This window comes from Prunus persica, chromosome G7, assembly GCF_000346465.2.
Source record: "Prunus persica cultivar Lovell chromosome G7, Prunus_persica_NCBIv2, whole genome shotgun sequence".
Lineage (NCBI taxonomy): Eukaryota > Viridiplantae > Streptophyta > Magnoliopsida > Rosales > Rosaceae > Prunus > Prunus persica.
In genome coordinates this window covers 8,167,432-8,192,689 of record NC_034015.1, presented here as the reverse complement: position 1 = coordinate 8,192,689, position 25,258 = coordinate 8,167,432, and the positions used below count along the sequence as shown (strand labels likewise).

The 25,258-nt window shown below is 36.6% G+C and overlaps 2 protein-coding genes across 4 annotated transcripts; both read right to left on the bottom strand.

The window, feature by feature from the left end:
* LOC18770422 lies at nt 1,660–3,800 on the bottom strand. Of its 3 annotated transcripts, none has more exons than XM_020567918.1 (2): nt 2,049–3,800; nt 1,660–1,967 (listed from the first exon to the last, which is right to left on the bottom strand). In XM_020567918.1, the coding sequence occupies exon 1, from the start codon at nt 3,472–3,474 to the stop codon at nt 2,095–2,097; it is 1,380 nt and encodes a 459-aa protein (XP_020423507.1). In that variant the 5' UTR covers nt 3,475–3,800; the 3' UTR covers nt 1,660–1,967; nt 2,049–2,094. The 3 variants fall into 3 exon arrangements, with proteins under 3 accessions (XP_020423507.1, XP_020423509.1, XP_020423508.1); XM_020567920.1 differs by having other exon boundaries at nt 1,660–1,957; XM_020567919.1 differs by having other exon boundaries at nt 1,660–1,928.
* On the bottom strand, nt 8,234–9,084 carry LOC109950488. Its single transcript, XM_020569511.1, has 2 exons — nt 8,738–9,084; nt 8,234–8,435 (listed from the first exon to the last, which is right to left on the bottom strand). The coding sequence occupies exons 1-2, from the start codon at nt 9,069–9,071 to the stop codon at nt 8,392–8,394; spliced, it is 378 nt and encodes a 125-aa protein (XP_020425100.1). The 5' UTR covers nt 9,072–9,084; the 3' UTR covers nt 8,234–8,391.

Below are 25,258 nucleotides of genomic sequence, written 5' to 3'. Positions count from 1 at the left end.
CAAGATAGACATGCCACGTGGCTTGATTTTATTGAATGAAAATCTTATCTGAAATTTGAAATTCATCCGAAATTTGAACCCTAATTTGTTTGAAATTTGAATTTTGAAATTCATCCTAAATTTGAATCCAAATTTATCTGAAATTTGAATTTTGAAATTCATTCGAAATTTGAACCCAAAAATTTATCTGAAATTTGAATTTTGAAATTCATCCGAAATTTGAATCCAAAAATCTTATCCGGAAATTTTATCTAATTATGAATAGTCTTGACACGTAGGAATCCGGAAATCTTATCTGAAAATATTACCCAAATTAATTATTTTCATTAAAAAATAGGGGAAAAAAATAAAAAAATGAATAGTAATTGCCCTTAGCTATGGCAATGGGTGGAAACACAAAATACTATTTGCAAGGGCAACCACTATTCACGTGAATAGTGGCTGCCCTAGCTCCACCCTTGCCATGGCTAAGGGCAAATAGTTGGAGTTGCTCTAAGCCATTTTGGATATGGATATGGGGAATTGGATACTCAACATCAATGCCCAAGTGACATGCAATAGTTATCAAAAGTTTTGGAAAGTAAAGTTAGGAGCGTTAAGAATTGTGATCGTAATTTAATTACTTGATAAGAAGTCTAGCAAATGCAACACTACGAGTTTACAAGGTGAAAACTCATCTTGCAGATGCATCTACTAAAATGATAAAATAGTATCACTTAAATGAGGCTAGCTTATTATCATTCTATTTGATTTCAAGAGTTTCTTTATTTAAACAGTATCTATCTGTAATGGTCTATGAACTCATACAGTTATACTCGAGTTTTATATTGGTCCACCAACTCATTTTTGAATCATTTTGGTCCTCCAATTATCACACATGTTCCAAGTTTTACTTTTTCCGTCAAATTTCATCAATTTTCTATCTATTGGACCGGTAAAATCGTCAATTTAGATACAATTTTCCTCTAAAAAATCACCAGATAACTAAACTAGATTCTTGAGCCATGAATGTTAGACATTCAAAACAAAATCAGCTAACAAGTATAAATTATTATTATACATAAATATGTGCGCCAAAAAGCAAACCAAAGTCACCTCAACCATAATGTTTGAATGTGCTTTGTTGTCCTAAAATGTTCCAAATTTGATGTAAGCGAAGGTTGTATTTAACTCACTGACTCAATTTTGTGAAAAAATTTACCGGAGTGAACACAATATTCTTTGATATTATATGGTCAGTAGTGTCAATCAGGGGTGGCCCTGATATGTGGCGTCACCTCACAAGCCCCGGATTTTGTTTTTGTTTTATATTATATATATTAATATTATAAAACCGATATATATACTCAAGCGTGAAGTACTTTGACATAAAAGTGTATTTGGTGAAGCTGGTTTCTAGCACTTTCTCCTGTATATATATATATATAAAAAACTTTCTTCCACTCTGATGTCAACTTATTGCATTAATAAACACATTGACTCTCACATAATATGATTAGTTAAATTTGACATTGACTCTCACATAATATGATTAGTTAAATTTGACAGAATATGAGATCCCTCTTGCAACATCCTTTTTTTTTCATTTAAGAAAAAAGTTTGGAATGCTATAAAACAAACAAGAGGCTTCCAACATGTAATCTGCATGATTCATTAAGGGATCACAAATTGTTTATTTATTCCGAGAATCACATCGATTATCAAATGACAACTTACAATAAGCATGTTACACACAAACTTCAACTAAAATCAAACAAAAAGTTCCACCAAATTAAGAAAAAAAGCACACATATGTTCAACTTGCCTTATTTTAGCCACATCTGTTGACTGTAAATTACCAAATGGAGAGAGGACCTTTGAGAAGCTATGACTTGTGAAAAACCTCCAGAAGAAGTAGTATGGACGTACAGAACCATGCAGCGCACAAACTGCAAAGCAGCAAATGTATTTTTAGTACCTGAAAAAGGCTGAAGGGATCACAACAAAGTTAGGCGCGGTGGATGTGTACTTATTACATTATAATTATCATGTTCGTATATGTTAATTACCACATCATGCTGCCAGACTATGCTTTAGCCAAAGTACGTAGTCCTTTTAGTACCCGCGCGCTTTCAGGTACTCAAGTAAGGCCTTGCATGGAGTTGAAGACTTATCAGAATTGGCGGAGTACCACGTCTGAACAGCGCTCAGCCCAAGCCCTGAGAGAACACCAATGAAAGCCAAAATCCAGGGCTTGCTGAAATGGTCGTAAAAGAATTGAGCCATCCATTTCTTCCACCTGGTCTGGTAGTGATCTTCTATCATGCGTTTAACATTGCGGTAAATTGCATTGTTAGGCACCAAGTCAGTGCCTATCTCATTGAAGAGTCGAGCCACCTCCTCGTCGCTCCCAAGTAAGTTTCGAAGTATGTGGTTTTTCCTCAGATGCTTCACATCATCCGCATAATTGATGAGCGAGTCGAGGAAGCCTATGTAAGAGGTGACCCCGAAATCGTTCTGGAAATCGGGACACATTTCGTAGGCTATCAAGTTCATGAACTTATGCGCCATCGAGTCGTCTACTTTTATTTTGGGAAGATAAAGGAACCCAAGCCATAGAAAGCTCTTAAAATATATGTCGCCCAATACGCTTGGTCCCCTTACCGGCCTAAACTGGATCCCAGCTGCTTGAAGCTCTTGTACATTGTGAAAAGATTGCGGACGAATGTTGACACTTGGCTCACTTTTTTTAGGTGGATATCCTAGTATTCGTGTCCGAAGAAGCTCAAGAAGATGAGTTGGCTCTGGTTCTGTGCTAATTCTTACGTCTTCACGACGTGCTGCTCCTGCTACCCGTTGTGGCTGATATGGTGCAAAAGTACTGTGCATCAGAACAAACCTCTCGATTGAGTCTTCCAAGTCCTCATGTATGCTGCTTGAGCTCATCAACAGCTTGAGGAGTTGATAAGGAAGTTGGTTCTCGAGCAAGAAAATGTCCTGTTCTGCTAAGGCCACCTGGTCGCTCTTGATCTCAAAACATTCTAAGTCATCATATTTGTATATGAATTCCAGCGTCGAACACCCATCAACGAACAACATCAACGCGAGGTCATCGTCGACATAGCGCCCTGTTGGTTCCTGGGCATAGCACTCCCTTAGTTCCTTGATGTTCACGTCAACCTTCTTGAGCAAATCTGCTTCATTCTGCTTACTGTCTCTGACAAAATTTACAGCTAATTGAAGCTTGAGTTTCTCTCCCTGCTGGCACCATTGGAATTTGTCATGGTGGAAAGGACCGATGGCAGTTACCCTTGGCTCGTAGTATCTTTGATATTTGTGATCTTCTCGGAACATGACGGGAACCCTTTGGATCTTTGGTTGGGCATTAATATTTTGATACCGAGATGACCTTGCTTCTTCTGCTGCTGCTGCTACTTCCCTGAATTTTCGGAGTCTCTTCTCCGCGGAATCTACAGGTTCATACATTTGGGCCATGTAAGTTCAAAGTGCTGCTAGTCGAAATGAAGATATGTGGCTATTCTTTTCTTTTTTTTTCCTTTTTTTTTTTTCGTGGTTTGCCCTGAATGATCTGTGGTTATTATGGCATGCATAGATATATAGCAACATGCCACAGAAATTTATCACTTGAGCTTCAAGAAAATAGAAGCTTAATTCAGAAGAGAGATCCTTGATATACTTGGATGACACAATATTGATGGTGTTCGTGAAGGAATAAGCACACTTGCATGACTTTATATGAATCGGAAGATTGGTATATATTTTATTAGTAAGTACACCAATCATAAGGAAGAAGCTTTTTGTCTCCATCAGATAAAATAAAAATTCTGTTTACCTGTAACTTTAATCATGCAGTGGCATATATGTTATCTTGGACCACACTCTTGACAAAAGAGAGGGCTTTGCTCATCATGAAAATTGGCTTGGCATAAATATTACGACTTGCTAAAATACTTACCTGGGATCGTTTCTTTCAGTAAAAAAGAAAGAAAAAGCTAGCAAAAGTGTTACGATAAGAATCAATAATGTGATGCACATGTAAAGTAGAGTTTGCATCTGTGGAGAGAAATTTTCAAATAAAATGATCAAGAGCGTGAGTCATGTAATTCATTAGGATTTAGATGGAGTAATTCCAATATAGGGATTTGGATAAAACTCTATTCAAAGCAAGTTCTGTAAAAACTCTACAAAAGGAACAGCTGGTTATATGCTTGGGGTCCAACTAAAAACTTTAAACTCACAACTCATCACAGGAAGCAAAAGCTTATTTGCCACGGCAAAAGAAAAAAAACTTGTCAACACAACCAATTTGATACTCTGTAGTAACACAGAGAGGCACCAAAAGCATTAAGATGATTAACCAAAAGCATTAAGACACTCAGCTACATAATCTGATCGCAGCATCAGACCATCAAAGTTTAGTTTAACAAATTAACCAGGTGACGGAGAGCTTTTTATTGCGACAAATCCATCCGTGAAGGGTTCAAGATATATCGAATAATATGCGGCGAATTAAAGTCAATATAACTCTGCAGTCGACGTTGAGGATTAAAGTCAATATGCGGCGAACTAAATGCCTCGAATGTGAAATGTTGGGTTGCCTCTCAAAAGCAAGTTGTAAAATAGAGTATTGATGGTTGGTATAATAGTTCTGAACCGAGCAAATGATTGTAAAAGTGAATATTGATGGTTGGTAACGGTTCACAGTCGTAAGTATGATGCTCCATATGTCTCCAAAATTGGCAGCTTTGTTCTCAAAGGCAAAGTGCGAGCAAGATGCTCAATAGAAACTGTTGCTAAGCCATTTTGGATATGAATATGGGGAATTGGATACTCAACATCAATGCCCAAGTCACATCACATGCAATAGTTATAAAAAGTTTTGGAAAGTAAACTTAGGAGCGTTAGGAATTGTGTTCGTAATTTAATTACTTGATAAGAAGTCTTGCAAATGCAAGTTTACAAGGTGAAAACCCATCTTGCAGATGCATTTACTGAAAACATAAAATATTATCACTTAAATGAGGCTAGCTTATTATCATTCCATTTTATTTCGGGAGTTTCTTTTTTTCATCCGAGAATCACATCGATTATCAAATGACAACTTACAATAAGCATGTTACACACAAACTTCAACTAAAATCAAAGAAAAAGTTGCACCAAATTAAGAGAAAAGCACACATGTTCAACTTGCCTTTAATGTCACATCTGCTGATAGTGACAGTAAAATACCAAATGAAAAGAGGACCCTTGTAAAAATGGTGAATGAAGAAAACAGATTGGTAGAGAAGATCTCTATATTTCATTGAATATTGAATATACAATATAGCTACAGCTTTATACAATCCGAGATAGTCTTATTCTAGGAAGGAAATAAAACAATTGAATAACATATATACAAGGAATCAATCAACGACCCTATAATATGGGCATATCAAATATGACTTGATTCTTTCCTTTAACACTCCCCCTCAAGTTGGAGTGTGGATATCCAAAACACCCAACTTGCTGAGATGTGAATGGAAAACAGCTTGTCCCAATGGCTTTGTGAAAATGTCAGCAATCTGTTTTCCAGTTTGTACGTATGTCGTCTTGATTTCTCCTCTTTGAATTCTTTCTCGTACAGTGTGGCAATCAAGTTCAATATGTTTGGTACGTTCATGGTAAACTGGATTAGCTGCAATATGTATCGCCGCTTGATTGTCGCAGTGCAACGTTGCCGGCTCAGAATGGTCAATGCACAAGTCGCGTAGTAGATACCTCAGCCAAGTGAGCTCGCATGTGATTGCAGCCATTGAGCGATACTCAGCTTCAGCTGATGATCTGGAAACAGTAGTTTGTTTCTTTGTCTTCCAAGCTATAAGAGCATTACCGAGAAAAACACAGTAACCTGAGATGGACCTTCTCGTGGTGGGACATCCTGCCCAATCGGCATCACAATAACCCCGTAATATTAAGCTGCCTTGTGAGGGAAAGAGCAACCCTTGACCCGGAGCTATCTTTAAGTATCGAAGAAGGCGATGCACTGCATCTAGGTGAGGCTTTCTTGGCTGTTGCATGAATTGGCTAAGAATGTGGACGGAATATGCAATTTCCGGTCTTGTGATTGTCAAATAGATTAGTCTTCCAACCAATCTGCGATAATGTGTAGGATCCTTGAGAGTGACACCATCTGTAGGTGTCAATTTCAAGTGCTGCTCCATAGGAAACATTGCGGGTTTTGCACCAAGTAATCCGGCCTCTTCAAGTATGTCCAGGGCATACTTGCGTTGACAAATAGAAATCCCATCTTTGGAGCGTGCAACTTCAACCCCAAGGAAATATTTGAGTGGTCCAAGATCCTTGATGCGAAATTTTGTGTGAAGGAACCGTTTGAGACAAACAATGGCATCTTCATTATTCCCTGTGATGATCATATCGTCAACATAAAGGAGTATAGCAGTAAAAGAATTATCACACACCTTGGTGAATAAAGAGTAATCAGCCCTGGATTGGTGAAAGCCAATTTCTTGAATAGCATGAGAAAACTTGTGGAACCAACTGCGAGATGCTTGTTTAAGCCCATACAAGGACTTGTTGAGTCGACATACAACTCTCTCCCCTTGTCGATGAAACCCGGGAGGAGGCTGCATGTAGACTTCTGCCTGGAGATCACCATGAAGAAAAGCATTTTGCACATCAAGTTGATGCAAAGACCAATTGCGAATGGCAGCAACAGACAAAAGACATCGCACAGTAATGAGTTTGGCAACAGGAGCAAAAGTCTCCTTGTAGTCAATTCCTTCACGTTGGGTAAATCCTTTGGCCACAAGACGCGCCTTGTAGCGTTCAACTGTACCATCGGAGTTATACTTGATTTTGAATACCCACCGACATCCAATGGCTCGGTGACTAGAAGGTAATGGCATGATGGTCCAAGTATTATTGGCAGCAAGAGCGTCAAGTTCAGTCTGCATAGCCTCAACCCATTTTGGATCCGTACTAGCCTGTTCATAAGAAACTGGTTCCACCAAGTGGGATATGTTGGTCACAAAAGAACGATGAGCATCAGACAAGTGGGAGTAAGAAACGTACCGAGTCAATGGATAACGGGTGCTTGACGTGGCAGAGGTGGCACTGGGGTCAAGCAAACTAGCATGATAAACATGATAATCACGAAGCTTGATGTTGGGCTGAGGAACACGGTTAGAACGACGAAGCTGCGGCTCAGAAGGAGAGGTGGGGACAACCAGGACTTGATTGGAGAGGTCTTGGTGGTGTTCAGGAATATGGAGAATAGGTGGCAATTGGGAATTGTCGTGAATGTGGATATCTGGGCTAACAACTGGAGATGAGTTGGAGAGATTGGAGTTATCAACTGGAGAAGAGAATGAGGTGTCATCTGGGCCAATAAGGTCATCTGGGCTATGAGAGATGTCTTGAGGTAGTGGTAAGACTGGGCTGGTTGTATCATCAGCATAATCGACAGGTTGAGTCGAAAATGGAAAAACATGTTCATAAAATTTGACATCCCGAGAGGTGGAAAATTTCTTGGTTTCAAGATCAAAGACGCGATAACCTTTTTGGCCAAGGGGATAACCAACAAAAATGCAACGTCTAGCTCGTTTATCAAATTTGTGAATGGGGTGAGTATTTGTGGCATAGCAAAGGCAACCAAAAACACGCATGTGCGTATAAGGAGGAGGGTTGTGATGAAGCATGACATATGGGGATTTGTGAGAGAGGAGGGGTGTAGGTAATCTGTTTATGAGATAACATGCTGTTTGAATACTTTCTCCCCAAAAGGACAATGGTAAGTGAGCCTGGAATCTAAGAGCCCTCCCCACATTTAAAAGATGACGATGCTTGCGCTCAACAACCCCATTTTGTTGGGGCGTTGAGGGACAAGAATGTTGGAAGAACACGCCATTGTCATCAAAAAAAGTTCGCATGGATATGAATTCTGCCCCATTGTCAGCACGCAAAGACTTTATGCGACAATTAAATTGGGTTTGCACCCAAGAAAAGAAAGATTTCAACAATGACTGTGTTTCAGATTTAAATCTCATAAGATGAATCCATGTAAAACGAGAATAATCATCTACAATAGTTAAAAAATAACGCCCCCCAGAGTGTGAAGTAATTCTGTGAGGCCCCCAAATGTCACAGTGAATCAAATCAAAAGGTGCTACGGATTTAATCAAACTAGAAGAAAAAGGTAAGCGAGTCTGTTTGGCTAAAGGACAGACATCACAGTTATTGGAAAAATCAAAAACAACTTCAGGAATGTTTTTGGATAAAGCTTGGAGAGGAGCAGCAGATGGGTGTCCAAGACGTTGGTGCCAGAGGCTGGAATGACGGTTGACATGGTGTACTAGGTGTGGGTTCTGTTGGCGGGTGATGTAGTAGAGCCCTTTATGTTGCTTGCCCAGGCCAATCATCCTCTTCGTAGCCACGTCCTGCACAATACAAAAATTAGGGAAAAATGTCACTATACATCCCAAAGCTTGAGTGAGTTTGCTAACAGACAAAAGATTGACTTGGAATTTTGGTACATGTAGAACACCATCAAGAACTAAATCCTTGGTCAATTTAACAGAACCAACCGATGTGATTTTAGCATGCCCACCATCAGGTAATTCAACAAAGTCATTTTGTGATGGAGTCATGCGATTCGAGGGCACAGAATGGGATATGTGATCCGTTGCCCCACTATCTACTATCCAATACAGAGTAGAGTGAGTTGTGGGGGTAACAATACCTGTGGTATTAGCAAAAGATGGTGTATTACCATTCTCTTTCCGAAGTAGCGCCATAAGCTGAGTGTACTCCTCGGTGGTGAATATGGGCTTCTCATTAGGAGTGGTAGTTGATGCCTGAGTTGACTCCATAGAGCTTGCTTGAGTATTATGTGCAGCTGATTTCCTTCGGTTGGGTGGCTTCACATTTTTGCCATGTAGCTTATGGCCCACGGGAAAACCATGGAGAAAATAACAGCGATCGACGCTGTGTCGTTCTTGGTCACAGTAACTACACTTTAAGGGAGTCAGATTCCCTTGGGCTGCAGGTGAACGGCTGGGTTGAGCAACCTTCATCGCATGATGACTGGTATTGCTATCATGTCGTGCAGCTACTTCAACCTGTCGTTCTTGCTGGAGTATCAAGGCATGAACCTTGCGTGTATCAGGAAGGGGTTGCATCATCAAAATCTGTCCCCTGACGGCAGCGTAGGTCTCATTTAGTCCCATAAGAAACTGCATGACTCTTTCTTTCTCTTGTCGTGCAGCAACTTCCTTCAATCCTCCACATGTGCATGATAAAGTGTCATGGTAGGAAGACAACTCGTCCCAAAGTGCCTTCATCTTGGTGTAATAAGCTGAGACAGATTGCTGTCCTTGTCGATATTCAACAATTTCTTGTTGGATTTGGTAAATTCTTGAATCATTGCCCTGTGAAAACCTCTCTTTGAGGTCATTCCAAACTTCAGCCGCTGTTTCGGCATAGATCACGCTGCCGGCAATGTCCGGATGTACTGAATTCAAGATCCACGACAATACCATGTCGTTGCATCGTTGCCAAATAGAGTGTTTCGCATCTGTAGATGCTGGGGCTTTGACAGACCCATCGACAAAGCCAATCTTATTCTTTGCGCTAAGATTGAGACACATAGATCGACTCCATTGACCATAGTTGTATCCTTCAAGAAGCCTGGATACCAAAACAATTCCCGGATGATCCGAGTGATGCAAGGTGAGTGGATCCGAAACATCAATTGATTTCTCTGTTTCACCCATCTTGTGTTGTGTTGTAGCGGAAGGTGTTTGGGTTTCTAGAGTCACCAGAATCGGTGCTCTGATACCATGTAAAAATGGTGAATGAAGAAAACAGATTGGTAGAGAAGATCTCTATATTTCATTGATTATTGAATATACAATATAGCTACAGCTTTATACAATCCGAGATAGTCTTATTCTAGGAAGGAAATAAAACAATTGAATAACATATATACAAGGAATCAATCAACGACCCTATAATATGGGCATATCAAATATGACTTGATTCTTTCCTTTAACATTGAGAAGCTATGACTTGTGAAGACCTCTAGAAGAAGTCGTAATTGGGGGGACGTACAGAACCATGCAGCATACAAATTGCAAATTGCAAAGCAGCAAATGTATTTTTAGTACCTGAAAGGCTGAAGTACGTAGTCCTTTTAGTACCCGTGCACTTTCAGGTACTCAAGTAAGGCCTCACATGGAGCGGTACCAGAATTGAGGCTAACTTTTCATATTTGTATATGAATTCCAGCGTCGAACACCCATCAACGAACAGCATCCACGCGAGGGAATCATCTTCATAGTCCTTTGTTGCTTCCTCATCATAGCACTCCCTTAGTACCTTGATGTTCACGTCAACCTTCTTCAGCAAATCTGCTTCATTCTGCTCACTGTCTCTGACAAAACGTACTGCTAATTGAAGCTTGAGGTTCTCTGCCCGCTCGTACTTAGGTTCACCATGGTGGATAGGACCGAAGGCAGTTACCATTGGCTAGTAACTTTAATCATGCAGTGGCATATATGTTATCTTGGACCACACTCTAGAAAAAAGAGAAGATTTTGCTCATCTTGAATATTGGCTTGGCATAAATATTACGACTTCCTAACATACTTACCTGGGATTGTTTCTTTCACTAAAAAAGAATGAAAAAGCTAGCTAGTGTTGGACGATAAGAATCAATAATGTGATGCGCAAGTAAAGTAGAGTTTGTATCTGTAAAGAGAAATTTTCAAATAAAATGATCAAGAAGGTGAGTCACGTAATTCATTAGGATTTAAATGGAGTAATTCCAATATAAAGATTTGGATAAAATTATAATATTAAATTGTTTCTTTAGACTACTACAATCCATGCATGTCAAAATTTGAATTTAAAAAATATGACGAAAAAAAATGAACTCCTAATAACTCCTGACGGTTGGCCTTAGGCCTGGGCTCTGAGGGCGATCACCAAAGGCCTCAAATCAAGGGGCCTCAAAATTTTATATATAATTATTTACACCCTGCATTTTCCTTTTTAAATGTTTGACACGTGTCCTACCATTTAACAGAGAATTAAATCTGTTAACTTCTTTTATTTTGCTTTAAAAAAATTAAAAATTAAAAACTCCAAAATAGTCTGGAGCATCCTCTGGCTCTGGCCTGTCAACTAGGGGTGGGCACGGTTCGGTTTGAACCGGTTTTGGGGAATAAATGGAACCTGATCCGATAGTGCAAACCGGTTCGATTTGGACTGGTTCTGCTCAACATCCATACAGAAATCCGAACCAAACCGGACCTGTTCGGTTCCGGTTTCGGTTCGGTTCCTGCAGTTTTTTTTTATTTTTTATTTTTTATAATAAACAAATCTGCCCAAAATGTATTTATATACTAATATACCCCAAATTTGAGGTTCCATCAAGCTTTCAACACATGAAAATGAATCCAACTTCAACAAAAATACAATCCAAATTCAAATGAATCCAACTTCAACAAAAATTCAATCCAAATTCAATCCAACTTCAACAAAAATGCAATCTAAATTCAATCCAACTTCAACATACAAATTACAACCCAAATTAAATCAAACTTCAACAAAATAAGTTCCAAAATAAATTATTAGCTAAATACAACCCAAATTCAATCCAAATATACATTACAACCCAAATTAAATTCCTCCTAACATTGAAAAATAGTTGGAGCTATGGTGCTAGGCGTGGATGAACTCATAATATCTACATAAAAAAACATAAACTCATTAAAATATTAGTCCAACATACATATTATATAATACATTAATAAAGCACATATAAAATTACAAAGACATACCTAATTCAATCGATTCATAGAACTCAATCTCTTGAATTGTTGGCTCATATTGTAAAGAGGATATGTCATCCGACCTTAACCAATTTTGAGAGCAAATTAAGGCCTCCACAATCTTAGGAGTCAAAGAAGCACGAAATGAATTAATTACCCGACCACTCGTGCTAAAGCATGATTCCGAAGCCACCGTTGATACCGGGATGGCAAGCACATCCTTTGCAATAAGTGCCAACCCCGGATACTTAACCTCATTCAATTTCCACCACTTCAAAACATCAAATTCGTCAACCACATCTTCAATAGGGTCGGTGATGTACCTATCAATCTCATGCTCCAATACCACAACATCATTTGCTCGAGTCTCTTTTCTCCAATTTTCAGTCATTTGCCGTCGTTTCTTTCCCCCTCGGTTTAGGCTACTACTTGTATTCATTGTAGTAGTATCACTAGAATAACTACTACTTTGAGTAGATGGTGGTGATGGTGGTGGTGGCATGGCGTACTCTTCATAAAGCTTCTTTAAAATCTCTTTGATCTCATTCTTCTTTTTAACCGCATCTTCCGGATTCTCAAACCGACTTTTCAAGATAAACTCCAAGTTCCCCAATTTGTATCGAGGGTCAAGAACAAGAGCAACCATCAAAATTTGGTTCAATTTATCAAGGTCACCCCAATACTTTTTAAACTTCATCTTCATATTAAGTGCCATGTCCTTCAAAACCTTGGAGGTTTGGGTTTCATTTAATATTTCCTCCTCTTCCATCAACAAATCCTCAATTTCTTCTTCAATTGCAATCAAGTCATGAAATGCGGTGTGGGATGCGGGATGCAAAGTGACACTCATCTTCAATGTAGCATCATAAAATACCTTTAAAAAATTCACAAAGGTACGAGCATTGTTCCAATCCTCATTAGTTGGTGGCCATTCCCTCTTTCTAGGGTAATGAGACATAACCACCCCATCTTCGACATCCGGTTCATCTTCACCAAACCAAGAAATATATGAACCTTCATCATCTTCTCCCATTCTCCAAAAGGTCTTTTCAAACTTTAAGGAGGCTTCTAACATCATATATGTGGAATTTCACCTTGTTGGCACATCCAACACCACAAGCCCTTTGCATTCAATTTGCTCTTTCTTAACGCAACTCTTAAAGTCTTCTAACCTTTTGGGAGAAGATCTTACATACTTCACCGCATTTCTTATACACAATATGCTTTTTTCCAACTTCTTCAACCCATCACGAACTATTAAATTCACAATATGAGCACAACACCTAATGTGCATATACTTTCCTTCTAGTAGAAGACTACTGTTTCCCCAATGGCCCATTTTCGACTTCAAATAATCTATAGCCTTTGTGTTTGAAGAAGCATTATCGGCCGTGATGGTTAATATCTTCTTCATATCCCAATCAAGCAAACATGACTCAAGGAGTTTACCAATTGAGTTCCCCTTATGATTGGAAATGACACAAAAGTTCAAGATTCTTTTGTGCAAGTTCCAATCATTATCTATGAAGTGTGCCGTGATGACCATGTAATTGATATTTTGAACACTTGTCCAAGTGTCCGTTGTGAGGCATACTCTATGTGGTGCTAATTCTTCTTTCAATTTTTGTTTCATGGCATCATACATTGCCATGAAATGCCTCACAAGTGTCCTACGAGATGGCACTTGAAAATTGGGGCTCAAAGAATTACAAAACCGCCTAAACCCTTTTCCTTCAACCACACTAAACGACATCTCATCCATTACTACCATCTCTACACATGCCTTTAACCACTCTTCTTTTCCATGCATTGTTGATGTAAGAACCCCATGGTCTTGATCAAAAGACAAGAGCTTTTGCCGTTTATCTTTAAGAACCCTCCCCGGATATTTCTTACATAGGTTTTCAATATGTTTCCTCAAATTTGAGGTCCCATTTCTAGTAGAGTCTGCTGCATAACTCATAGTGCAATACTTGCACCTAGCTCTCTTCTTAGTGGTTGCATATTTGCTCCCATCCTCCTTCACACTCTCAACCACTTCTTCATATTTCTCAAAGTGATCCCATACTTCCGATTTTTCTTTTCTTGGGCCGGAATGAGGTAATGGTGGAATACCACTACTAGGTTGAGGTGGTGTTTGGGCATGAGGTGTATTTTGAGTTGGTGTTTGAGGGATGGGTAAATTGGGTAAAGGTGTTGATATAGATGCGGATGCGGATGCGGATGTGGATACGGATGCGGATGACGAACCAACTTCACTATTAGTAGGGCCATGCACCTCTCCAAATGGGTTCAACTCATTCATGATTTCTTTAAGAAACAAAAACAAAAAACAAAGAAAAAAACTTAACATGATATATATTAACAAAAACACAACTTAACAGCATAAACAACACCTCATATATACAATCCAACTAAATGATAATATCAACACTTAACTAGAAAGCAACTGAAAAATAGAAATCAATTAACTGAAAAACATAAACCAATTAACTGAAAAACAGAAAAACGGAACAGCAAATCTGTTATGCACTGTCAAATTGAATTTATTAATCCGTCTTGCTTTGTATAAACCATGGAGGAGCCAACAAGACAGATATAAACAAGCATGCTTTGTATTCGTTTCACTAATAATCCCAGTTCTCTCTGTTAAACATATGTAAAGCAAGCAGTGCTTTTACCTCTTTTAAGTCCCCCAAAAGGCTTTGGCTGTGAGTAATTCTGATGAAGGAAGATAGTTTAAGACTTGTTCTGTGAGCGAGTTCGAGGGAGAAACCTTAATCGTGGAGAAAATCGCAGCTCTTGCCTACTGCAGGAAGTAGATTTCCTCTTGATAAACACCGGTGATATATGCTGCAAAATTCAATAGCCTTTTAAAAAACCACGGTACATGTGCTTAAAACAAAGCAAGAATCATTTAATAAACATAATCCAAACTTAATAGCATCGCAATACTAATACAGGAAAATAATCAAACACTTGGAAATCATTCAAGCGATTCTTTGAAAACCTTCTAAATCATTCGAGCATTTCTTGTGTAGTTAGGCAATTGTCTTTGATGGTGCTTATGGTTTTGGCATTCAAAAAAGTTGTTACTTGTAAAGACTCAAGCATGCAACTTTTGGAAAAAGTCGTTTTGAAAAGCTGTCTGATGGGAGCTTTAGAGGCAAGAGAGTGGCACAATGCACTGAAGCTTTAAGGCATTTATTGTCAGAAGTGTACAATATTGACTTCCTATCTCAACTTGCACAATTGATTTGTTAGGAAATCAAAGCTAAGAACTCTTTTTATCTCTTCCTAGATTTCTTCTCCTTGAAGCTTCTACTTAGAATCGGTATTCTCTTTGTATACTTAGACTCCAATCTTACTATCCTTAATTCAAAATGTCCTGGAAATCTAAGCAAACAGTAAGAAAGAAGCCCAACTTGTTAGAATTAAAGTTAAGTTTTACTGTCGCAATGGCATGTTGAAATGCACTTAATTCAGGGATAAACCTTCCCCTTGTGATTCTGCCTTTTGATTAACACTTGCTTATTTTCATAGAGGAAAGGAACAGACAAAGGGGTTTCTAAAAAGCAAGATGTCCAAGGAAGTCCAAGATCAGATGGGTTCACCAAAACAATCAAGCCTAATATCTTTATCGACGCAGAAAGTCCAAACTGACAAGCAAATCCTCAACATCAAGGTAGTAAAGAGCTTTCAACAAACAAACAGGGAAAGAAATGTGGTGTGCAGCAAGAAAGAAACAGGGAAACCATTGAGTAGACAGGACTTTCTTAAATCGTGTAATCAAATAGATTCAAGCAAGAATCGAACCTGCTGAGCTGACGACAGCGCGACGGCTGAAGAAGAATAAGGATGGCTGCAAGAGTGCTGGAAGCTGCAGAGGAAAAGAGAGGCGGCTCTCAGATCAGACACAAAGAGAGGAAATAAAATCGAAGAAGGAAGAAAGAAACCCCCAAATCGTGTTTTAGTTGTGATGATCCTGTGTATGTGTGCGTACGGTAGTAGTTTAGACAGCCAATACAAAGCAGCCACATGTTAACTATATATATAAAATGTAAAATATAAATATATATAATATAAAAATATATATTAATTAATTATATTGGACCGGTTCCTTGTAGTAGAAAACCGAAACCGAAACCGGTCTGAACCGGTCCGAATTTGACTCGGTTTTTGACTTTTTTAGTCAACACAATTTTTTTCGAATTTTTTTCGGTTTGGTTTGATTCGGTTTTGCCGTTTTGCGGTTCTAATGCCCACCCCTACTGTCAACTCTCAAGCCCCACCCAACCACGTCTCTGAACACCCAAGCCCTAAGTTTCAATGCAACACCACTTCTGGTGCTCTATCTCTATTTGCTGACTATCTCCTAGGACGAATACCATAGCCCATTTTGAGGACTTAAGAATTCAATATTGGGACTTCCCACCAAAGGCTTTCATGGAGACTATGACCCAATCATGAAAAGGTTCATATGCAAATGCATAATTAAATATTTGATTATTGGCTTTAATGAAATATTTCCTCCTCTGTTTTGCTGCTTGTTGGCTTTAATGAAATATTTGATTGAACAAAGATATACTCAAGAATTCAAATTGTTCATTTGATTAACTGGGCTTGAAGGAAACAGAGGATAAAAAAAAAGTATACTAGATTGGTTTTATTCTTGTGGAGATTAGAAGGGAGGAGAAATCCTAAACCTTAAAATGACGTTGTCTTTGCCATAAACACATCATTAGGATTGAAAATGTAAATAGGGAAACCTATTTCCGATAAAAACTGAGGACTGTGTACCAAGTCTGGATGCCGAAGCATGACCCACGGGCAGTGGCGGATTCAGGAATTTTTCAGGGGAGGTGCAAATTTTAAAAGGCTAAAAATTTACAAAGGACTCAAGCAAGGCCCTAGGTTCAAGTCCTAACATCCATGTAGTGTGTTAAAAAAAATAAGGGTAAAAATTCAAAAAAAAAAAAAATTTATACAACCAAATGCCCTTAGAATTTAACCAATACTAATGTCATTCATAATTTTTTTATTTTTTAAAAAAGAGTTTTACGTCTACAACTAATTGATTATAGTCTATATGGATATCAATTAATATGAACAAAATCATTGTCATTGACACAATTAGTTTACCAAAATTCATATCAAATATGAACAAAATCCATGTCAATTACATATTTAATCTAACAAAAGTCAACACCAATTAATCTAACCAAAAGCACATGTAAATTGGAGGTCATGAAACAAAAGTACACATGATTAAAAGTTTGGGGTAATTTTTTTTTGGCACACATATGAGTTTTTAATGAATTTTTTAATTTAGGCCAATTAGAAATAGACATGTGTCGGCTTGCTATTGGACAATTTAAAAAAGAATCAAAATCAGTAGCGCTGATGTTTGACGCGGAGTCTTCTTCTTCCTTGAACTGTGCCTCTGCAACTTAACTTCAAATATTGTAGAAAAACTTCGAAAATTCATAACTTTGGTTGTGGAGCTCCAATTGATGAGCCATTTTCTCCTACATGCTCGTGAGATCGAGCCCAACAATATAAGGTAAATATTCAGGGTCTCACAATGCAGCAAACAATACAACGTCTTTGAGGCATTTAGTTGAACAATTGGTGGGCACTAGCAAAGGGGCAAATTCTGACATCCCCAAGGAAGTTTCCGGCGAGGGGAGGTGTAGTTGCACCTCCTTGCTCCTCTGGATCCGCCAGTGCCAGGGGCTACTGAAATGATCTTCGAAAAATTGAGCTAACCATGTCTTCCACTTGGTCTTGTAGTGTTTTTCTCATTTGGCATTGATAAAGTTGTACATGGGATGGGCAAGCACCAAATCAGGGCCTATCTCATGAAAGAGGTCGGCAAGGGCTTGGTCGCTCCCACGCAAGTTGCAAAGTATGTGGGCTGACCGTAGCTGCTTAGCATCGTCAGGATGAGCAATGAGGCCTTCTCCAACCCATGAGGGGCTAAATCTAAATTTTCCGCCTCTAAAAAGTAATTATTTGTGTTTTGCCCGGACTCAAATCATTTTTTCTCCCAACCCATCGGACTCAAATTTTAAGTCAGCAACTTTATTAAATTGCTTAAGAATGGTTTAAGTCTTTTTTTTTGGAAAACTTTTCTTCATTAATCTTTTTAAATAATGTCATAATTTAATTTTTTGAACAATTTGACTTTAAAAAAAAAAAAGAAATTCCATAAATTTAATTTTATTCCAAAAGTATGAGAATGAAGAAGATGATGTGCTTGAAATGATATCAAAAGTATGAGAATTGAAGAGATTGATGAAATTTACAAAGGAAAAATAAATTGAGAAATAGAAAAAATGTTTTTGGTAGATTAATTGAGAAATAGGTGAGTATTTATAGAGTTTGGAGTGAGATTTGGTCTTGGTCTCCCCCGCTTACTTGCCCACCTCCTCTTCTTGTGACTTGCTTCACAGACAGCTCCTTCTCCATGGAAACTACATTTTCATTTGTTTGGGCCATTTAATTTCAAACTGCTGCTTGTCGAAATGAATATTTGTGGCTATTCTTTTCTTCTTCTTTTTTTCTTTTTTGTTTAGGCCTGAATAATCTGTGGATGTCATGCATATTTATATATAGCACAACATGCCACATAAATTCATCACTTGGGCTTCAAGAAAAAAGAAGCTTAATTTAGAAACAAGTACACTTGAATGACTTTATATGAATGGGAAGATTGGTATATATTTTTATTAGTAAATACACTAATCATATGAGAGCTTTTTGTCTCCATATCAGATAAAAAGTCTGTTTGCCTTGTAACTTTAATCATGCAGTAGCATATATGTTGTTTTGGACAACACTCTGAAAAAAGAGAATGTTTTGCTCATCATGAAGATTGGCTTGCCATAAATATTACGACTTGCTAATATACTTACTTGGGATAGTTTCTTTATGCTCACTAAAAAGAATGAAAAAGATAGCTAGTGGCGTACGATAAGAATAAAAAATGTGAAGTGCATGTAAAATAGTGTTTTAATTAGTTATTTCATGATATATTGTTATTTTCTTATTTAGGCAGTTTTAGAATATCTTTTATTATTTATGTGTGATTTTATAAATTAATTAGTTTACTTTTGGACCAAGTAGCCTTGGTGCCCAAGTCTTGTAAAGCCTATAAATAAGGCTAATGTAATAGTTGTAGGGAATATATGTTGATGATTAATAAAATAGTTTCTTTGTGGCATGGATTTGCTACGATATATGTGAGTTTGCACTAGCCCTAGATTTCGGTGCTCATGTATGTGGTTTGTGACCTGTGTCCGGATCCCGTTCCCCATCAATTTGGTATCAAAGCTATGGCTCAAGATCTGCTTTATCGGGGAGGTTTTTGGATGAAGGGTCGTGTTAACAACTACAACAACATGGAGGAACTTAGGGGGATGCTACGGCAACTTATGGAACGCATTGCTCGCATTGAAGCTCGAACCCAGATAGGTAAGAGTTCTGACGGGGAGAGATGCGTGAACCCTTATCTGAACCGAGTAGCTTGCATCGACACTCTAAGCCGTGGGAGTCTCGACGGGGAGTACGAGGGAGATAGCCTTTTTCATTATTGCGCTCCACTGTGTGAGTCAAGTGAAGAGGGGCACGGTTATTCTCATTGTGTCTTTGAAGGTATAAATGAATTTGGTAATTTTGGTGCATCTTGTTATTCATCAAAGTTATTAAATTTGGATTTGCCTCCAATATTTGATCCTTGCAACTGTGAAAATTGCAATGAAAATTGTTTGGGTGTTCAAAGCAATTTTGATAAGCAATTTATTGACAAGAACAATGAAGAGATGAGAATTGAAAAAACTTTCGAAGATATTATTGATTTTATGGGCATTAATATTTTCACTTGGAAGGTTGCCAAAACTCTGGTTGATTTTTTCAATCAGTTGAAGATTCTAGAGAGAAACATTTGCATTGTTAGAGGGACTAAGAAGAAGCCAAGAAGAATGAAATATTCCAAATATCTTTTTATTTGGAAAGGAAGGTTTCAATTGGATGCTAAAAGATCCAGAATTAATATGAAGCAATTGAAGATTCTATTTTCCTCAATCAAAGGCTTGAATTCGAAGACGAATTCTTTCCAACCATGGGAGTCTGATGCAGGAGCATAGGAGTGGATCAAGATAGATATTAGCATTTAATTAGTTATTTCATGATATATTGTTATTTTCTTATTTAGGTAGTTTTAGAATATCTTTTATTATTTATGTGTGATTTTATAAATTAATTAGTTTACTTTTGGACCAAGTAGCCTTGGTGCCCAAGTCTTGTAAAGCCTATAAATAAGGCTAATGTAATAGTTGTAGGAAAGATAGGTTGATGATTAATAAAAATTGTTTATTTGTGGCATGGATTTGCTACGATATATGTGAGTTTGCACTAGCCCTAGATTTCGGTGCTCGTGTATGTGGTTGGTGACCTATGTCTGGACTCTTACATAGGGATGTATGTGTATGTGGTTGGTGACCTATGTCTGGATCCAGATCCCCATCAGTTTGCATCCGTGAAGAGAAATTTTCAAATAAAATGATCAAGAATGTGAGTCATGTAATGTATAGCTAGTGTCCTTTAGACCAAAAACTAGAAGTAAAAATCCAGCTAGTGTCCTACGTAAGATAAGAACCAATAATGTGTTATGCATGTAAAGTAGAGCGTGCATCCTTGAAGAGAAATTTTTGTAAAGAATGCAAGTCACGTAATTCATTAGGATTTGGATGGAGTGATTTCAAATTTAGGAATTTGAATAACATTATAAGGTTAAATCGTTTGTTTAGACTATTACAATCTATGTACGCTCAAATTTGAATAAAAAAGAAATGACGAAAACAAAATAGATTCCAAATAACTCATCATGTATATGTGTTATCTGAGCTGGGTTGTAATGGTTGTGAGAAAACAATAAACCATTTGATCTTCTGTTAATCAATAAGGAATGCATTCGAATCCTGTGGGATTCACACTTTGATTTGTGGATTAATTTTTTTTTAAATCCACATTCATGTCAATTTCCTCTACTTTCTGTTGATTTCAATTGAGTTTTATTTTTTTTTTAAAGAAAAAAAAAAAAGAATTGTCGTGGGTTAGTTCTAATACTCACTAATCTGCAACAAATAGAGAATGAGTTTGTATAAATTCATGTCATTTACTTACACTACTACATTTTACACTTTGCGCGAGGAAGAGAATTTCGTCTCGCAAAATACATTGTAGTCGCACAAATTTCAGCGCGACAGAAACTTCGTTGCACAGAATCCGTTGCCAAAGATCGTGAAGAAAGACTTTGCGTGACGAGAAAATATTGGTTGCGCAAAGTAACTTTGCGTGACGAAAAAATATTGGTTGCGCAAAAATTTGCGCGATGAAAAATATTGGTCGCGCAAAGTTTTGCGCGACGAAACACATTGGTCGCGCAAAGTTTTGCGCGACGAAAAACATTGGTCGCGCAAAGTCTCAAAAAAATTTATAAAAAATAAAAAATTCTCGCATCCCATTTTTGGTACCCGCCCACATTTTTAGAGTTTTGCCCAACGAATACTAACGTCGCGCAAATATTTGCGTGACGAAATATTTTTTGTGTTTTAAGTTTTTTTAATTAAAATAAACTAATTTAATAGTTTGCGCTACAAAATATTTTGTCGCGCAAGGTTTTTGACTTTTTGTTTTATTATTTTTTTAATATTAATTTTTTCAAAATTTTAATTTTTAAATTTAATTTAATTGTATGATTTTTTTTAAATCACTTTAATTTAAATTGATATTAATTTAATTATATTAAATTTTTTGAATTTTTACTTTTTAAATTTAATTTAATTGTAAGATTTTTCTTAATTATTTTAATTTAATTGACATATTCAAAATAAAATTACATATGAAAAATAGTGATCAAATTATCTAATAAATATATATATATATATATAATATTCAAAATGAACACATAAATTAACAAAGTACAATAATAAAATCCTAATACAAGCGTATTGTGGTGGTAGTGACGGATGATATGTTTTGATAGCTTCCTAATCCTCAACTTTAGCCATCAAAGTCTCGATGATTACCTACAAAAAAATAAATATGGTCAAATAACAACAACAACAACAACAAAAAGAATGCATAATCTCCCCAAAAATTGTTATACCACAAATCCAACCCAAACTCCAATCTCTCCCATTTACTCAACCCCAAACCCCACACAAACTCAAAACTAATTCCAAAACACATATTAATGAAAAAAATTTAAAATTTGGAGAGAATATACCTTTTGGCAAGATTGAGAGTGAGTGAGAATGAGAGGGAGAAGTGAATGTGAGAGGATTAGATAAGATAGTGATAGAGAGATGAGAGAGTGAGAGATAGTGAAAATATAGATGAGCGAGTGAGTGAGAGTGAGAGATAGTGAAGAGAGAGATGAGAGATTAAGTGAGAGGAGTGAGTGTGAGAGAAAGGGTGGGATTTGGGGAGAGGGAAAGAGAGAGGAGAGGTAAGAGTAGAGAAAGACATTGAGAAAATGGTGGAGGAGTTATTTCAGTTTTAAAAATCGTATCACTTTGCCCGATGAAAAATATTGTTGGTCGCGCAAAGTTTTGCGCGACGAAATATATTGGTCGCGCAAAGTTTTGCGCGACGAATATAGGAATATTGGTCGCGCAAAGTCTAAAAAAAAATTTCCCGCATCCCATTTTTTGTACCTGCCAAAATTTTTACATTTTTGCGCGACGAAAAATACATATCGGTCGCGCAAAGTCTAAAACAATTATATATAAAAATTCTCGCGTCCCATTTTTGGTACCCACCCAAATTTTTACATTTTTGCGCAACGAAAAATACATATTGGTCGCTCAAAGTCTAAAACAATTATATAAAAAAAATTCCCGAGTCCCATTTTTGGTACCCGCCCATATTTTTGCGCGATGAAAAATATATATTGGTCGCGCAAAGTTTTGAGCGACAAAAATTATTGTTCGCCCAAAGTCTAAATTTTTTTTTATTTTAAAAACCCGCGTCCCATTTTTGGTACTCGCCCAAATTTTTTGAGTTTTGCACGACGAACTGTTGGTCGCGCAACTTTTGAGAGACGAAAAATTGGTTCGTAGCACAATATTTATAAAAATAATTGTTATGAATAATAAAAATAAAAAAATTTATTTTATGATTTAAAATATAATTAAGGTGAAAGCTACTTAATAAATGTATATACTATTCAATTTCTTACGTGTTATACGTACAAAATAAATAAATTTAAAGCTACTTAATAAATAAATAAATAAATATATATACACACACACACACCATTCAACGATCCAACCGTAAGACTTGTTCGTATATACTTCAAGATCGTATACCCCAAAAATCTTAAAAAATAAACATTTAGAGATCTAGTAACGGGACAAAACTTTTCGATAGTTATGAATGAAAAATCATGATTTAACGGTTATTTTAACTCCGATTTTGATATTTTTTTTACAGCTACACTCCTTGACCCTATATGAATACAATGACTGAATTTGATCTTCAATTTAAAACATTTGCAGTAGTGGATACCACAAAATCTTATATTTAACGAAAGTATAAATAAACTATTAATTGTTAGTGAATATATTGTTTTGATGGCATATGCATTCTACGAAACTAGTTTCAACGATCCAACCGTCAAACTTGTTTTTTTGTACTTCGAGATCATATACGCCAAAAATCGAAAAAAATAAACATTCATAGATCAAGTAACGGGACAAAAAATTTCAACGGTTATAAATGAAAAATCATGCTTTAACGGTTATTTTAACTCCGATTTTGATGATTTTTTACAGCTACACTCCATGACCCTATATGAATACAATGACTGAATTTGATCTTCAATTTAAAATATTTACACTAGTGGTTACCACAAAATCTTATGTTATATTTAACGAAAGTATAAATAAATTCTTAATTGTTAGTGAATATATTGTTTTGATGGCATACGCATTCTACGAAACTAGTTTCAACGATCCAACCGTCAAACTTGTTTGTTTATACTTAAACATTCAAAGATAAAGCACGGGACAAAACTTTCGACGGTTATAAATGAAAAATCATGATTTAACGGTTATTTTAACTCCGATTTTGATGATTTTTTACAGCTACACTCCTTGACCCTATATGAATACAATGACTGAATTTGATCTTCAATTTAAAATATTTACACTAGTGGATACTACAAAATCTTATGTTATATTTAACGAAAATACAAATAAACTCTTAATTGTTAGTGAATATATTGTTTTGATGGCATACACATTCTACGAAACTAGTTTCAATGATCCAACCATCAAACTTGTTTATTTATACTTCGAGATCATATACGCCAAAAATCAGAAAAAATAAACATTCAGAAATCAAGTAACGGGACAAAACTTTTCGATAGTTATAAATGAAAAATCATGATTTAATGGTTATTTTAACTCCGATTTTGATATTTTTTTACAGCTACACTCCTTGACCCTATATGAATACAATGACTGAATTTGATCTTCAATTTAAAACATTTACACTAGTGGATACCACAAAATCTTATGTTATATTTAACGAAAGTATAAATAAACTATTAATTGTTGGTGAATATATTGTTTTGATGGCATATGCATTCTACGAAACTAGTTTCAACGATCCAACCGTCATCGAGATCATATAAGCCAAAAATCGGAAAAAATAAACATTCAGAGATCAAGTCATGAGACAAAACTTTTCGACGGTTATAATGAAAAATCACGATTTAATGGTTATTTTAATTCCGATTTTGATGATTTTTTACAGCTACACTCATTGACCCTATGTGAATACAATGAACTAATTCAATCGTCAATTTAAAATATATATTTTTTAACAAAAACCCAATCCGAACAACAATAATATATTTTTCTAACAAAAATCCGATCCGATCTAAAATAATAAATTTAAAGCTACTTAATAAATATATATATATATATATACTGTTTAATTTCTTAAGTGTTATGCATACGAAATAAAAAATAAAAATAAATTGGTTTAGGTGACGAAATGTTTGGATTACGTCATGCAAAGATTTTAAAAAATGATTTTTTATTTTATTTATTTTTATAATGACTTTGCGCAACGAAGTTTACTTTTCGTCGCGCAAAGTCACTTTGAGCGATGAATTATTTTTCGTTGCGCAAAATTGGTCGCGCAAGACTTTGAGCGACGATGTATTGTCATCGCGCAAAAGTTTGTCGCGCAAAGTGACTTTGCGCGACGAATTATTTTTCGTCGCGCAAAATTTGGTCGCGCAAGACTTTGAGTGACGAAGTTTCCAGTTTCGTCGCGCAAAGTGACTTTGAGCGACGAATAGTTTTTCGTCGCGCAATGGTTTTTTTTTACTAGTGTTATTGTTGTTGAGG